Raw genomic sequence first — 16,707 nt, 5'->3', positions numbered from 1 at the left:
AAAGAGCATGTTAGAGAAAGGAAAAGCAGGATACAGAATAAAATGCATAATTAATGGCTTGTGAAAGCCTTGAGGCAAGACCTTTTAGGACTTGCTAATTGCTTTGTTGAGAAATAGGCCAGAAGCCATAAGAACGACTCCTACAGCCAAGCAAATGACTGCATAAAGCATTGCAACATCTACCCAGGGGCTTCCACATCACCCCTCTTGCAGAGGTGTGCTGCTGGCTCACCTGGCAACAAGCCAACCCAGGATATACGGGATATCAGGCTGATCCGAGGATCTAGATTTAATTCTGGTACATAGTTCTGTACATTCAGGTTTTTGAATTGCAGGCAGATAGACTTATATAAACTGGCTCCAGCCACATTACAGCCCTTGGAGGACCCTCACTGTGTGCTCAGAGCCTTAGCATGCAACTCTGCACGTGAGACAGGCAGAGATGAGCAGCTCCCCACTGCAGTAGCCAGATTTAGCCTCGCTGAGCTCAATGGCAAAAAATTCAGTGGGTGCAAGATCAGATCCCAGTTGCAGGCAATGAAATTCATATGACAAGTAGGAAGGATGAGGGCAAGCTTAACAGCTTATAGTTACTGAGGTTTGCCAAATTACATGGTTAGGTGGATTTAAGTCCTGAAAAAAGCATCAAAATCTTTTAGCATCCTATATTATAACTACCTCCTCCTCCACGTCCCCACTGAGCAGCTTTGGATTTTTTCATGCCAGCAGGCAAAATCATAGGATTTTTTTCTACCTACATGTTCAAGTCTCTCCTACTGATATTCTCTTATTTCAGAAAATGCTACTTCAGCCAATTCTGTGTTAATATCCTTCTGACCACCACCAGCCACTGCTCTTCTTTGTTAAACCTCACCAGAATTTTGCCTTAAAGACCTAAGAAAGGCTTTGCTATTGCTGTTTCAAATTTGTTACCAAATCCAGTAAGTCATTTGCTGTGTCTGAAGAAAGATGGACTGCCCCCAAAGCATAAGGATCAAGCACCTTCCTTCTACACCAGCTTGTCCAGCTTCCAGCCCCAGAATCTTCTTGCTGTCTTGTTTTAACTGTCTTCCCTTACAGTGTCCTTAGAGAAGTCTAACCCCTCAACTGATACTCTGAATCAATTTACAAAAAAAAAAAAAAATTTGCCCTTTCCTGCTCCTTTGCTATTATTTACTGATGTATCAAAATTACCATAAAAACTAACTAATAAAATACAGATCTGTATCTTCTATAAAGCAACTTATCTCCATGAGATTGCTAAACTAAAACTACTGAAAGCACGACAAAAGAGAATCTGTCCCTTAATTATACTTTGCTCAGTCATACTACATCAATTAATTTACTGAAGCAGATTAAATTTTTACTGCTAATATACTTATTTTATTACTTAAAGATGTCCCATCTATTTCTCAGTGCCAAGAGTAGGAAAAATAAGAACTTGACAGAGATGAAGAAAGAATAAGATGATGAAAGATCTCTAGGCTTGACAGGTTTCATGGGGAAACCATCAGTGCCAGCTTGTGAATATGAAGAAGCTATCCGTTAATATGATAGTGGTATAAAGTTTCAGAGCATATAAACACTTTTTTTTTTTTTTTTAATACTTCAAATTACATAATGGTAAATAGACAGATTGTTTTACAATACCTTCAATTTAAGAACGTTAACTATTATTCCATAAATATCAAAGAAGTCACAATGAAGGCAGGAGAATTTAAATAGCAGTTCAGACATCAATGGTGAAGTACAGTGAAGCTGAGGATCCCCAGCCTTGGATCAGGCTAAAACACCATTCCCAGCTGTCTAGGCAAATAACCTCTAAGCTACTTTATAACTGATGTGCAATATGATTCAAATCAAGCTGCAGAACACTCAATGGGCAACTATCTCCTAACACCTTTTATAAACCTGGCTGTAACATTTTATCTCTTAATGCTACTCTCCCTTAGGTTTTGACATCTCCAAGGGGCATACAAGGAATTTACAGTTTCCCCAAGTCCAGAGGTTCCAGCCCAAATAAGCCAATGAATGTCAAAGCATAAAGAAGTGAAAGTGGGAACAACAGAAAAATGTCATTCAATCTGAGAGTTCTACTTTTAATAAATGTTGGTAGCTCCCATGCTGAATGTAAGGTAAATAAGCATTAGCAGTAAGTAGTGTTTGGTGAGATGTATTTTGTTCTCTGACCTATCCATTTGGTCCAAGAGAGAAGGCAGGAAAAGCAGAATGGGTCCATTGCAATCACAACACAAAGAACAGGCTTTCACTTCATGCAAAGAATACTAGCACAGATGGTGAATCCACATTTTGCAGGAAAATCCATGTGCTTCCACATTAATGAGACATGGTTTAGAAGAACACAGTATTATACACTGTCGTCATTATGTCAAAAGTGATTTGTTGTCCAAGCTAAGGTGTCCAGATGGTACCAAAAATACTCCAAACTTTCTATAAGCACAAAGCTTTCACTATAATTAAAAAATGGTTTCAGAAAATATACTGGTTTCTCTGAGTGCTTCTAATTCACTTTTAAGTGCTGAACATGCCATGCATTTTGCAGTACTTGCAGTGCTTTAACAAGAAGGACATATATGCATTGGAAAACCTCAAAAGGCAGAGCTGGGGAGTGATAGCACAGGAGAAGGGAGGTGGGCAGAACCATCACATTCCAAAGTGCAGAAAAGAAGGAACCAAGGAGCCAAGAGCTATATGATGCTTCCTTGGTGGATATACTAGCAAGGTCTTCAGAAAAGAACCAGTCCCTGGTCATGCAGGATGGCACAAAAGCAAAATTAGAGAACTAAGTGTTCTACATTCAAACCTTTAAAATTAGCTCCAAGGAGAAGCAATGGCCGCTTCTGATTCAGATCAGGTTTAACCCCTTCTGTCCATAGGTTTATCCATACTGGAACAAAAGAATCTGGATTTTGTAACTAAGTTCCACTATTAGCACACTTTATTTTCTGATAGCAACCTCAAAAATCTTCATAAAAGCTTGCAGCAAAATAATTGTTTTATTTTCACTTCACTCTAGCCGACTCCCACAGGTTAGACTGTATTTTTTCTCTTCAAAGTAAATTGTACAGCTCCTCTTAAAAAGCTCACCTTTGAAAAAACAGCCTAGAAAATACCAGGCTAAATTTGACAGTATTTCCTTATATTTCAAAGCCAGTTTTTTCTGGAAGAAACTGATACTTTTTCTACTCAAGAAGACTGAAAATCTGCTGCAGAAAAAAAAAAATGGGTGTGAAAAAAAAAAAGAAATAAATAAACTGCCAGGACAGTATGTGGGTGGCAGGATTCAGTCTTTAATCTGACAGGTGTATGTCAGCACTTCTTCACACCTATAAGGGATCTGATTGTTTTCCTCTTGTTATTGTACGGTTTTCTAATGAAAGCCTTTGTTTTTTAGGTTAGTTTCCTGCCAGTCACTTTGTTTAATGTCCAAAAATTGAGCAGATTAACAAAACAAAAAAAGCTGATGCCTTTCGTCATCGATACATTTGCTCTTCTAAGCGCCTCAAGCAAATTCATCTTGCAATTAAAAATCATGTTGTCAGCCATGCAGTAGACAATGTGGTCCAAAGACAGATTTACAGACTGGTAACTAAGGAGCAGACAGAGGAGGTGGCTGCTCAGCTGATGGATATAAATAGTAAAATCCTAGTCAACAGGATATTATTGTTCTTTGGGGTTCCCAAAGAAGCCTTAAGTGATGGATCAGCTCCTACGCACATGCTGATTCCAAGCCAGTGGTGCCCGTGTGCAGTGGGAAGAACCTGCCCAGGGAAGACTCAGGGCTATTTCAGGACTTACCAGGCATCAGCACTTCCCATGCTCTGCTGGAAAAAAGATTGAGAAGGTGGGGGAAGGTGCTCAGCATTTAAATAAACTCTCATTTATTCATTCCTCTTAGTATTAATAATTCATCTCTAAGAATGAGACTAAACAGCAATGCTTTCCTCTGCTCAGGCAACGAAACCAAGCCTAGATGGAGATGTCCAAACACACACCAAAGAGCTTGAGAAACTGGGAATAGAGAACAAAGAAGGAAAGGAATATTCCAGGAGCAGGTCAGAATGGCTTATTTATCAAGCTGTAACTCCACAATACAGCAGCTGCACCTTGCTTCAAATCAAGGCAGCTTATGCTCTCAGATACTGCAGAGCTTCCATTATAAACCACTTCTAAAGGTTAGGCAATTAATTGCCTCATTCCTCTATGACCTTTGCAGTAAGAAAACACAGAATCTGATTGCTGTCCTATTTCTAATTTTGCTTTTATTAACTCTGATTTCTTTCTCTTGCAGAACATATGATCATCTTTCTATGATTATCCAGAGCAGACACACATCCTTCAATAGATATTTCCCTACCTTCACACAGGATAAAAATGCCTCTTCCACACCCTCAGAAAGCTTTTTCTTAGTCTTCCTCTCTACCCCAGATAGCTCTTGCAGATCTGTGCACAAGGCAGACAGGGTTTCAGGGCAATGGATATAGCACTGCTCTGTTAAAATAACATTTGGATGATTCTGAGAACTGAAGAACATCAGTTGACAGCAAGTTCATGCTGGGATAAAATTTAATCTGATTCATTTATGCATGCAAGCAGAAAGCTTTTATTAGCATACATTTCTCAAAGAAAACAAATTATAGTTCCTGGAGGTGCTCATCATTAATTACCCTCTTCCATCTAGCAGGAAGTTTTCTTCCTTCCCCAGCTTTACTTTATCTTCTTTCTAGAAACACATACTCAAAACAAAATAAACAAAACTTCTGTAACAAACTCACTGAACTGAAAGCGTAGTACAAAGGGCCAGAGGGAGCACAGCTAATTTGGATCTTAACTGAAGTAACTCCAAAGCCCTTGAAGAAAAAAATAGTTTCTACCTGAAGATGATAACTAGTAACTCATAGAGGTGACCAAAATGAGACATCAAAAATACATCTTCACAAATGGGGAAAAAGTAGAACAAAGCAGGTTTATTCCATTCTACAAATATTTTGTTCTCCTTTAATTTAAAGAAATGATTTCCAAGTCAAGAAAAACTGAAATCTGATTGCAGTTAACCTTCACACCAACTGGCATGCACTGCACAGAACACCAACAAGCACATGCAAACCCAGAGGGGAACCACCTGCCACCAAACATGAGAGCACCACATACTGGGGTGAAAGATGGGTCTGTAGCTTCATGTAGTTATCAGCCTTACTACAGAGAAGGCAGCATATATGTGCTAGAGTTCACATGAATTGTTAGGGGACATTGTTAACTTTTGCTGTAACATAGTGAAGGAGAGAAGAAGATGTGAAGAAAGGAATTTGGTCAGGTAGTTCCAATGGTCATCTTGAAAAGAGAATATCAAGATTCAAGGCCTGCTCCACCAAAATTTTCCATGTTCATACATAGAAAAGCATGTAATTAGGTTCTCTGGATAATTTAAATCAATCCTCTGGCTTTCATGTGTCTTATCCTCAAGCCTAACTTAAGGGTGTCATCTAGAGAAAAACATTGAAAACACGAGAGACTCAAACACTAAAAAAATAGAAATAAATCCCTGCTAGAATGCAGTAGGAACACATTTCAGTTTCAGTCAAGACAGACACAAAGCAGTAAGAAAGGAAGCCTATGGGCATCAATACTGATGACTATCTGAGTACCAGAACTCAAGTTTGGACCCTCTCTGTAAAACCAGAATTTCTAAATCCTACTTCCACATCCATAACAGCCCTTCATTCTTTAAGGATGCTGCATGCAAGAATACACATGGGTAGCAGGACCAGAAAGCCAAGAAGTGCACAGCCCCCACCAATCTTTCTGTCATGTGGCCATCACATTAGCACATTACGCTGTATTTTCCATGCAGCTCCTGTGTTTAGGCTCCAAAACTGATCATTAGTATGATAAATTAAATTAGTGGAAACTTTGGCTCGAAGAGCCCAAACTGCTGCAGCTCTGAAGTCAGTCACTCTTCCTAAGCTTTGGTTCATTAGTGAAATGAGAATATAAGAGGTCAAGTGAACATCCAGTTCATAATGAAGTGCCTAAATGACAAAGCTGTTTACTGTCTTGAGTGACGCAGCAAGGGGGTCTCATCAGCACTTGCTGTGGCATCGAGATCGCTCCTGCAACCTGCTTTCATAATCATAACTGCCTTTGGTAATCACCCTCAACATAAAGCAAGGCACCCACTGTGCATGAAAAAAGCTGAGATCCTCCATGGAAAAAAATTGCTCTAGAGCCATCTGTGGGATGGGCAATGAAATAATGCTTCGACCTTTCCCAAAATTAAAGGGTGTCAAGGACTTGAAAAGTACAAAGACCTGACCAGTTAAAATCTGAATATAACTTGCTGTGTTAATTAGTTTCCAGTTTTGAGGCAGATGGATATCAGCTTGCCAGACCTCCCCAGCGACACAGGGATCTCTCAGCACCTGAGAACAGTCCTTTTGGCTGGGTGTGGACAGGAAGCATGCACTGTCCTTCTCCTGCAGAAATGGGCTCCCATCACCAGGGTCAACCCATCCCCTGCTTCCTGACTTCACAGGAGTCACACTGGTGCAACCTTCAAATTCACAAATTAAAATAAACTCATGATGACTGATACTGTCAGCTGCAGCTTGAACAAAGGATTTACAGCATCTCTGAGCTGTGTATGCAACCAGAACATGGTGTTCTCTTCATATACACAGTTGTTGAATGAAGATCTCCTATCTTCTTGAATCCTTCTGATAAGGAAACACATAATGTTTTGAAGTTTTGAAAGGTCAACACTTAGTATGTCAAAAAGACTGTCTACCTTCACAAGAAGAAATGCAGTTTAGCCAGTAAAAATTCATACTCTGTCTTCTTTCCAATGTCAATAACCAAACTTCTGCAAGAAGACTGAGCACAAGTTCTTCTAAACAGCATTGACTCCCTTAACAACTTTTTTTCTCTATTATGGGAAGAAACAGAAAAGTTCAGGCAAGAGTCTAAAACTTCAAATCATCCTTCGTCCTGTATCCAGAGAGATCTTAAAAAAACCCCAAACAAACAACCAAAAACCCCAAGAGCAAACCAAAAAAAAAAAAAAAAAAAAAAAAAAAAAAAAAAAAAAGAGAGCAACAGGAACTAAATGTTGTTCAGTGGTACTAATTATCACACCAGGAATTCCCCTACAGAGCCTGAAACCTGAGAACAAGGAGAGGGACCAAATGTTTCCTACCTACTCTTACCAGTTACTCTTGGAATCTCTCAGGTTTTGTACCAGAAATAGGCCTTATCAAAAAGCGAGAGTCAATGGGAATTTTGTTTGTCTCTGAAAGATTATCTTCTCATTTGGGCAGAATTTTTATGTTTCACCAGGTTCAAGTAAGACATGCAAATACTGGCCACAGTCCCTCCTGCACTGTGTAGGTTTCTGAGGACCAACTCTTCCCCATGGGCCTGCTCCTGTTTGCCTTGTTACTCTCCCTGGGCAAACAGCCCAGACAGATTTATGTTTCATTCCTTGTATTTAAGAAAATAAGTCTGAAGTGGACATTTCATAAAATGTTATTTATAAATGCTATATCTTTATGAAGTTACAACTGCAGTTCATGTTTATCATGAACATCAGTAAGAGCCAGAAAACTTTAATCATGTGTCCAGATGCAGTCATATGAAGGATCAGATTTTAAGTTATCTTCCTTGGCACTGCTTTCATTTGTCACAGAGCCAGGTTCTCTCTTGCCCTTCCTATTCTTCACTGAGCCAAGAGAAGCATAATCAGCCCTCAGTTGTGAACTACCCTGACTGCATACACCAAACACCTATTGACATACATCAGGGGGTTCTTCAAAAGGACAGAAGCAAAATGGCAAAGGACTTCTATCTGGCCATTAGTGCACAGCAGAAAGCCAGCCTGTGCTGCTCCCTCTGCCTTGGCTGCAGTTCAGAGCTTCAGCTGGAGTCCTGTGAGATGGACACTTCAGGCTGTGATATGGCTCTCACAACATATGAATAACACATGGCCTCCCAGTCGTCTGGGGGGTTAGTGCACTGTTATGTGCAGCTCTTGAAGAAAACTTAGGAAAATCAGGCTGGAAGAGTAAAAATGGATGTGGGCCATTCCTTGGGTATGGGTAAAGCATCTCTGACCTTAGCAGGGCTCAAGAGGAACTCAGGCATATGGAGCATCTAAAGAGACGTGTTTCCTGGAAATGGACACTACATAAGAGCAGCTTTGGAAACTACAAAATGCACTCATCTCCACAGTCTTAATTATGATAAAATGAAGATCCAAAAGGATGAATGCATTAAATATAAAAGGGACTGGTATATAAATCTTTGTTTTTAAAATTAATTCTGTGACAACATATTTAATGAACATTTATTTTGTAAACAACTGGAGTTATATTACCAATTATACTACAAAAAGAGGAAAAACATAATTAAGTAAATCAACACTAGATTTGTTAGAAAGTCTAGAAAGGTCTCATTTCTGACTGCTAACAGTAAGAAATGCTAATATTAAAAGTACAAATAACAAGGTAACTTATTCTTCAGAAATTCTGAATTACATTGACCAACATCAGGAGTAATTTTCAAGATACTCTGGCATAAAATACATTTTAATTTCTATCTGAAATTAATTATTGGAAAATGAATAGAATCCCTCAAAGTGCTACATTATTATAACAAATATGTCTTGAAACACACTATCAAATTAAGTAATGGGCACAGGATTAGAGTTATCTTTTAAGTGTTTTTGATAACATCTATTCAGATTCAGTGGGATTTCTGGTGTTATAAAGAAATCCTCTGCTTAAAGCTTACAGGTCCACAGGCATTCACTCTGCAGCTATCCAGGCTGTTGCTATTACAACGATCCCTAGAAGATGCCAATTTAAACTTTTATTCATGGCTATACAGCCTCAAACTACAGCTAAAATACAGCTCAGCTCTTTGCACAGAAATATGCAGCAATTATAATGAAGTAAAATTCATCCTGCAATCCTCCTCCTACAGTCCCTGCATTTAACTGGCTGGGGAGATATAAAAATAGAATAACAGGTACAGAGACATGTAGAAAAAGACACTTATTTCTTATAAGGTGCTGTGATGCCCTTCACCACCCCAGCACTGACATACATCTCACTGCCCACCAGATAATTTCTACTCCTAAATACATTTTTGAGATCATTTTGACTTCTAAATGACAAGAGAGATATTTGGCTCTTTTCCTTTAGACATATGCCCTTAAGAATTATTGTGAAACAACAGTAAGGTTCAACAACTTCGGACATAAACAAATAATATCTAAATGGACACTGACGAGCCAAAATGCCCAAGGTTGCTTCTTCTAGTCCAAGAGAAGTCTGTCTTTAGAAGTAAAAAAGGAAATCAAGTCATCTCTTTGTGATATTTTTGAAATAAATGCTACACATACTTCAGAAGGCAAGTGACATAACCTTGAAATTGTCCTTAGGAGAAAGAAAATTGTTTGAATTTCTGTCCAAATCAAGTGGGCAAAACAAAAAACAAGCAGGAGAACTATGAAAATCAATTATATTTTAAAATCATCACTAGTTTTAACATAGTGTTTTGAAGACGGTAATTATTAAACTATTACTTCAGGCAAGGGATATGATCTGAGGTCTCACCAGCTTTGCTAATGCTGACACTGGTCAGCACTTGAACAACAGCTCACCCAGGAAACACAGAGAAGGTGATGCTGGTAAGTGACAGCACAGCAAGCCCACGCCTCAAGTCAGGTCCGTGCAGCTGCCAAACAGATTCTCTCTTAAGACAAGGTGTCAGTACACAAGTGAGTTCTTGTGACTGTGGAGCTACTAGGCATGATTTGAATTTAGTGTGATTTCATCCATTTCCATTCAACAGAGAGTCCAGACTTCTAATTTGTTAGAGAAATTAGGCATTAACCTTGTTAAAATTGCATGCTGGAACATGCAATCTGCACTTTGCCTCACCTCTTACTGCTCCTTTATTTCAGTGCCAGGGTTTCCTACATCTGGGGCAGGTGAGTCTTCCTTCCATGGCTGACACTGTCAGGTAAGAGACTGCCCTTACACAGACCATGCCCACTAGGACACTTGGGTTTCCAGCATTAACTTTGGCTTCTTACACCTGGATCTGCATCTTTATTTTAAGGGTTCCCATTTATAATTCTCAGGCCTATTTACTTAACTTTTATATAGAATAGGATCACTTTGTGGTTGTACAGTGCTTTGCCTAAGGCTCTCCAGACAATTTAATCTTTCCAAATGTCACCTGAATCTACAGAGAACTCCACTAAACGAACATGCCTACAGGCAGAATGAAGTCCTGCTGAGTATAGTGACAAGTTATAGAAGAGTTAAAGTAATGAATTTATAGCACCTTACTTTTGTCAGAATGAATGGATACATTAAAAAGCTTTCCTTCTGCTTATGAAATTTCCATGTATTTGAAAAGCATGTAAAACTACAGCAAACAAGTTGAATGCTGCTGTATCTTGTAATTAAAGGAAAATTATTACTCTCTGTAGTTAAGTGCAAAAGTCATTAAAAATAAGCCTCATACATAAATAAAAAGAAAAGTACATAGAGAAACATTTTCAAGACTGACTATAGCACCTTCCTTTGGTAATCCATCAGTGATACTTAAGCCCCTGCAAAGTGAAGATATTCCCACTGCCGGAGTTAACTTGTGTGAGTTAGGCATTTGTATTACTTCTTGAGACAGAGACTTCAGAATCTGTCACCTCATAAGATGCTGAGATTCATGTTAGTGACAATTATAGTTACAACTAATGTCCAAAGCTTATCAAGTCTAGATCTCAAGGATCCAAACAGGAAGTCAAGCAAAATCAGAGAGTGCTGGAACGTTATGACTGAGTGATCCACCCAGAGATATAAACTACAGCAAGGAAGGAGAACCAATGGGGCTGATATTGTTCACGTTATTTCTTCCAGTCTGTCACCCTTCTTTTTCTCCATTATTTCTGTCAATGTTACAGTATACTCCTGTGTAGCCCTCCAAATACTTTTGAAGGCCATGTACCCCTTGGCAGAGCAATAATTAAACTCAAGAAAATATTGAAATCTACACAAACCAAGGAATAAACATGTACAGGTTTCTGTGAGTTCTGGATCAAATCCTGAGTTAGTAGTGAAATAAGGAGCAGCAAGACCTTGGCTTGTCCTCTGATATCAGAATGGTAGAGAATGGTAGAGTTCTACCATCCCAGCCCATCTACTCTATTAGAAATATACAAAATGAATAGTCAAATCATAATTATTTTAAAGTTGTGGTACCAGCATTTGTTTGCCAGAGATTATACATCTGACTGCACAATTATACATCTCTACATATTTCATTCCAAGGAATGTAAGGAAAGATATGTACTACTCAGTACACATTTAGACTATTGCAAAGCACACAACCAACATACCATCTAAAAGAGGATGAGGATGTTGCTTCTTTCTAGCAAGTGCAATTCACCACACAAGGAAGTATATTTTTAATGATCCTAAATCAAGCTGCCAGTAGGGAAGATTTTAAAATATTCCTGTATTTTAACAAAATGTTCCCAATTGTGTCGTATTGGAAGAAAGAAAGAGGAAAAAAAAATCTCCTGGCAGGAAATTAATTATTGAACATTCCTCTGCTTGACAATGTGCTCCCACAGTCTGTGTAGGCTTTCCATTTTTCTCTCTCAGTATGTGGAGAAATCCACTATGGAGAATATACAAACAGAACAAAGAGCACGAGGGTATCAGTTTATTAAATGCATTTAGAAACTGAACACACTGGGTGGGAGGAACTTGGTTTGTGTATCACCACACCTACCTTCTTTATATTCCTCTTTCCTCCATTAGATTGTCACTTCTGCTCTCTGAAATCACCTCTATTGAGAATGGAAGAATTGCGCCTGGCTTTTAGCATCACTTTGCTGACACAGTTTTGAAATGTCACTTCCTACTTTTAAAAAATAAAATAGAAAATCTCTTGATGGAAAGGGAAAATAGAAGCCCATCGCTGCATGCCTAAAGATCAAGATGTAATTCCATTTTTAAACTCATTATTTTTTCCCACCCCCAAGGTCCAGCCAATTTAGTAAATGTCACCCCTTGCTGTCAGTTTTAGTCTCCCTATGAAAGAGCTGAAAAACCCACAGCAGCCATAATTTCACCCATGACAGAACATACAGTTCCTGAAGCTACTTCTGCAGCCAGCACATGCACCAACATCTCAGTTTGGTGGGATCATACCACCAAATTGAGATGCAAGATGCAAAAGCATCTTCATAAGAGCAGACATTTCCCAGTAATTGGCATCTTTGATTCTTCCTGGATGTGGAACAACCAAGCTAGAGAGGGAAGATGCAACAGACTGAAACAACATATGCTATCTTCAAATAGAATTCATGTCAGTGATGCTCTGTAACTTAGCTAAGACATAATGAAGAAATTTGCAAAAGAAATTAACAATTTTCACTTTTTAAAACAGAGGCAGAAAGGGTATGGAAAACTACTACAGCAGATGTCTGTATGATTCCTGCAGAAACCTTAATATCAGCTAGACTGTTTGGGACCCTTTCTCCTTGAGTCATCAGCACTTGGGCTCTTCCAGCTCTTCCAAGCTGGGCAGGATGGCTCAGACACAGCATGGCTGCACTGCCTCTGTCTGCCTTGCACACCTCACATTTCTCTGGCTCTGTGCATCAGCCCAGAAGTCTCCACCCCTGCATGCAGACATGCCAGTGTTTGCATGTGTTGTTCCTATCTGCAAATATTTAGCTGCTGCCTCCCATCCTCTCCTCACTCCTCCTTGGGTCTGTATTAACATGAGGGGTTCCCCAGAGACCAGGAGGGATCTCCACATATGAAAAATGTCCCTCTGAATGGGAGCATTCTGGAATGAGACAAACCATCCACTTGATGCTCTGAACACAGCTGGTGTTACACGAGAGCGCTGCAGGAGCTGGAGATGCAGCAGCAGACGGGACCTTCACTGTACAAGGTCTTTCATGTGGCTCTGGGCAACAGGGCCCTGGCGGGGTCTGGTGGTGCTGATGGAAACACTGTGTTGCCCTCACCTAGATTTTCATCCTAAACTTGACTTTCTAGCACATCAAAGCTGTTATTGATTCTGCAACTGATAGACAATGATACTAGCAGTTATTCAGATGGCATTGTTTTGAGAGGAGAGAATGAATTTTGAATTATAAAGCAGAAGAAAGTTTAATTACTACATATGAGCATAGAACATATGCTGCTATTTTACAAGAAACTGTTCTGAAGAGAAGCACCATGCTCTGCCACCAAGCTCCCAAGCGACAAAAATCACACTCTCACGAGTATCAGACTCGCCATCTGTAAAATGTTTTTCATCTCTAGAAGATAATGTGAGAACTATGTGTTACAAATCATATCTTTTGTGACAGCTATTATCACTTGCTTTGGAGCAGCACCTTAGAACAAATGCTTTTTCTGCCCTATAAGAGCTCACGTGAAGCATGAAACTTCTTAAAAACCTTTTTAGTAGTGCAAGCAAGGTGATAATCCATACATGTTTCAAAATTTTTCTTGGATGATAAGAAGAGAACAGGAGATTTTTTCATGAACATAATGTCATTCAAAGGAATTTGCTCTGTAGGATGACATTCTCCTACACAACTACAGGAATTTTAGATAAGTCTGTGTGCATCTGTACACATGCATTTTAAGTTCCAGAAAGAGAAATTAACCATTCTCTCACAAATTACTGAAAGGCAAAGCCAAAAACATACTGCTCTTTCTAGGAACAGATTACTTTTGTATTCCTTCTCAAAGATGCCCATGAATTAAGGATTAAACTTGGCTTAATGACTCCCGTTTTGAGCAGCAAGAGATCAGAGGCAGGCCAGTGATGTTAACACGGAGAATCGAAAGGGTCTGAGACAGAAGCCAGAAACAGAGCTACAGTGTAACGAGAGACTGTCAAAACCCGGGGGGAATGCAACCTGCAATCAACGGCCCCGACTGTTCTCACAAGCTGAATTTCAGAGGTTAGGAAGATGCAGGTCAAAATGATGTGGAGTGACCCCATCAGTACCTAACTGCATTAATACAACAGAGCTGAAAGAATGGCTAATTTGACTCTCTTTTCTGATAAATTACATATCTTCTATAATCAATCCAAACCGAAACTAATTTACAGCAATTGTGCTGCTCTGCCAGTAGACAGTGCCTTAATATAATTATGCACAGCCAGGAAGAGATAATGACCTCTGATCCAAGTCTATTATTTTTATGGAACATGAAGATATATCACAGTATTATTTGAGCTATTGATTAAGATCAGTTTGTTACATTGAACAAGTTGTTCTCCCATAAACCATTGCTGTTTTTTCCTCTTCCATCGAATCTTGCTGTCCTTTCCAGTCACGAGGAGTTACCTGGTGAGGGGCAAACATAACTTTGGAGGAACTACTACTGCGGCTACATTGATACCGATCTGCATTCAGAGACAGGTATTTGCATCCCTTCCGCCTGTGGCAGAACAGGAGAGCATCTCGCAGATGATTTATCCAAAAGCTCTGTCCATGTTTATTCAACAGTAGCTTATTAGAAGATAAATCAGATTGAGTCTTCTGATGGTTAGTTAGCGGCTTCGCTTCAAATCGCGGTGCTCCGGCCCCGGAGCCGTGCCCTGACCGCGGCCGAGTGACCCCAGATGTCCGCTGGGAGCGGCGGGCGGGCTCTGCCCGCGGCTGGGGCGCCCGGCCCGGCCCCCCGGGAGCCCCGCGGCGCGGCTCCCGGTACCCCACGGCAGGGCGAGCCCGGCGCCCCCGGCTCCCACATCGCCCCGAGCCCAGCCGGAGCCCGCAACCCTCGCCCCGACGGCCCCCGGGGGAGGCGGTGGGTGGCAGCAGCCCGGGGGACAGGACAGCATCCCCAGCGCGGCGGAGCTCCCGCGCCCCGTCCCTGCCCCGGGGCCCGGCGCCGCTCTCCCCAGCGCCGGGGATCTCCGCGGCCGGACGGCAGGCGCCGCGTTCGGGGGAAACTTTGGCCCCGCCGACCTCCTCCGCCGGCCCCGCAGCCGCCCCCGCCCCGCGGAGCTGCGGAGCCGCGCACGGCGGCGCGGGGGGCGGGCGGGGAGGAAGGACCGGCGCGGGCAGAGCGGGGGCCGGGGAGCGGGGCGGCGCGGGGGCGGAGGGAGGGGTTTCTGCGGGGGTGTTGGTTTACCTTGGAGGTTCTGCACTCGGATGTCGCTGATGTGCCCGATGAGCTCCTCGCGCTGGAACCAGTCCCACTCCTGCCCGGCCATAGGGACGCGGGGCCGGGGCCGGGGGGGCGGCGGGAGCCGGCGGCACCGCCACCGCCGCCTTCACCGGCACCGACGGCGGGCGCGGAGCGGGCGGGAGAGCGGCCCCTCTCCGCGCCGGCTGCGCCCCGCCCCGCGTCCCTCCCTCCGCCGCCGCTCGCCGCCTCCCTCCCGCAGCCCGCCCGGCCGGGGGCGGCGGGGCGCTGGCGCGGGGCGGAGCGGAGCGGCCCGGGTCCGAGCGGGCGGGGTCCGAGCGGCCCGGGTCCGAGCGGCCGGGATCCGAGCGGCCGGGATCCGAGCGGCCCGGGTCCGAGCGGGCGGGGTCCGAGCGGCCCGGGTCCGAGCGGCCGGGATCCGAGCGGCCGGGATCCGAGCGGCCCGGGTCCGAGCGGGCGGGGTCCGAGCGGGCGGGGTCCGAGCGGCCCGGGTCCGAGCGGGAGGGGTCCGAGCGGGAGGGGTCCGAGCGGCCCGGGTCCGAGCGGGCGGGGTCCGAGCGGGAGGGGTCCGAGCGGCCCGGGTCCGAGCGGCCGGGGTCCGAGCGGGAGGGGTCCGAGCGGGCCGGGTCCGAGCGGGCGGGGTCCGAGCGGCCCGGGTCCGAGCGGCCCGGGTCCGAGCGGGCGGGGTCCGAGCGGGAGGGGTCCGAGCGGCCGGGGTCCGAGCGGCCCGGGTCCGAGCGGGCGGGGTCCGAGCGGCCCGGGTCCGAGCGGGCGGGGTCCGAACGGGCGGGGTCCGAGCGGCCCGGGTCCGAGCGGCCGGGGTCCGAGCGGCCCCGCCGCGGGCAGCGCCGCGCCCGCCGCCTCTTCCTCCTCGCTCCGGCCGCCCCCTCGGGCGCAGGCGGGGACCCCGCGCCCGTCCCGCTCCGGCGCTCCCCGTAAAAACGCGTTTATTGCCGAGGCAACGCCGAGCGTGTGCCCGCATCCTCCTGCCCTACCTGGGGAGCGGAGGAGGGTCGCCCCTAGAACAAGTGTCATGCACCCACGGCAGCAATGGAAGAACCAAAGTATGAGCAGCAGAAGGGTTTTCCTCGAGGGAATGAAATCAGTGCCACTATACATTAAAAACATTAACAGTTGCATTACGATTTAGCTTGTTCTTGGTAGTCTGTTCAGGCTCGCAGGTTTCCTTTGAGGTGAATTCTCACATTGACTGTCTTCATGTGCACCATTTTTCATCCAGCTTGGACAGTAATTGTTACCAAGGCCCTTCGGTGTCACTGAGATTTGTTCTCTACAAACCTAATGAACAGCTTGAGCACTTCATTTGCATACAAAGCATTTCATTGCAATATACCACTATTTGTACCTTCGTGCACGTAAACAGCAAATTTTAACATGATCCAGTCAGACCAGTATAGCATCAAGAGTTAGACTAGCAAAAGATGTAAGCAAAATCTACAAAGTTGAATATAAACAAACCGGGATCTAGAAA

The 16,707-nt window shown here is 43.5% G+C and overlaps 1 protein-coding gene across 1 annotated transcript in view; it reads right to left on the bottom strand.

Moving 5' to 3' along the window:
* CLMN (calmin) overlaps positions 1 to 15,380 on the bottom strand; it is a 75,419-nt gene extending 60,039 nt beyond the window's left edge. The window contains exon 1 of the mRNA XM_021549674.3: positions 15,201 to 15,380. Coding sequence (XP_021405349.2) covers positions 15,201 to 15,282 — 82 coding nt within the window. The 5' untranslated portion in view covers positions 15,283 to 15,380. The remainder of the gene's footprint in view (positions 1 to 15,200) is intronic.
* Between the last annotated feature and the right edge of the window lie 1,327 nt (positions 15,381 to 16,707).

Source organism: Lonchura striata, chromosome 6, assembly GCF_046129695.1.
Source record: "Lonchura striata isolate bLonStr1 chromosome 6, bLonStr1.mat, whole genome shotgun sequence".
NCBI lineage: Eukaryota > Metazoa > Chordata > Aves > Passeriformes > Estrildidae > Lonchura > Lonchura striata.
Note: the sequence above shows the minus strand (reverse complement) of the source record. Positions and strands in the feature narration are given on the sequence as shown.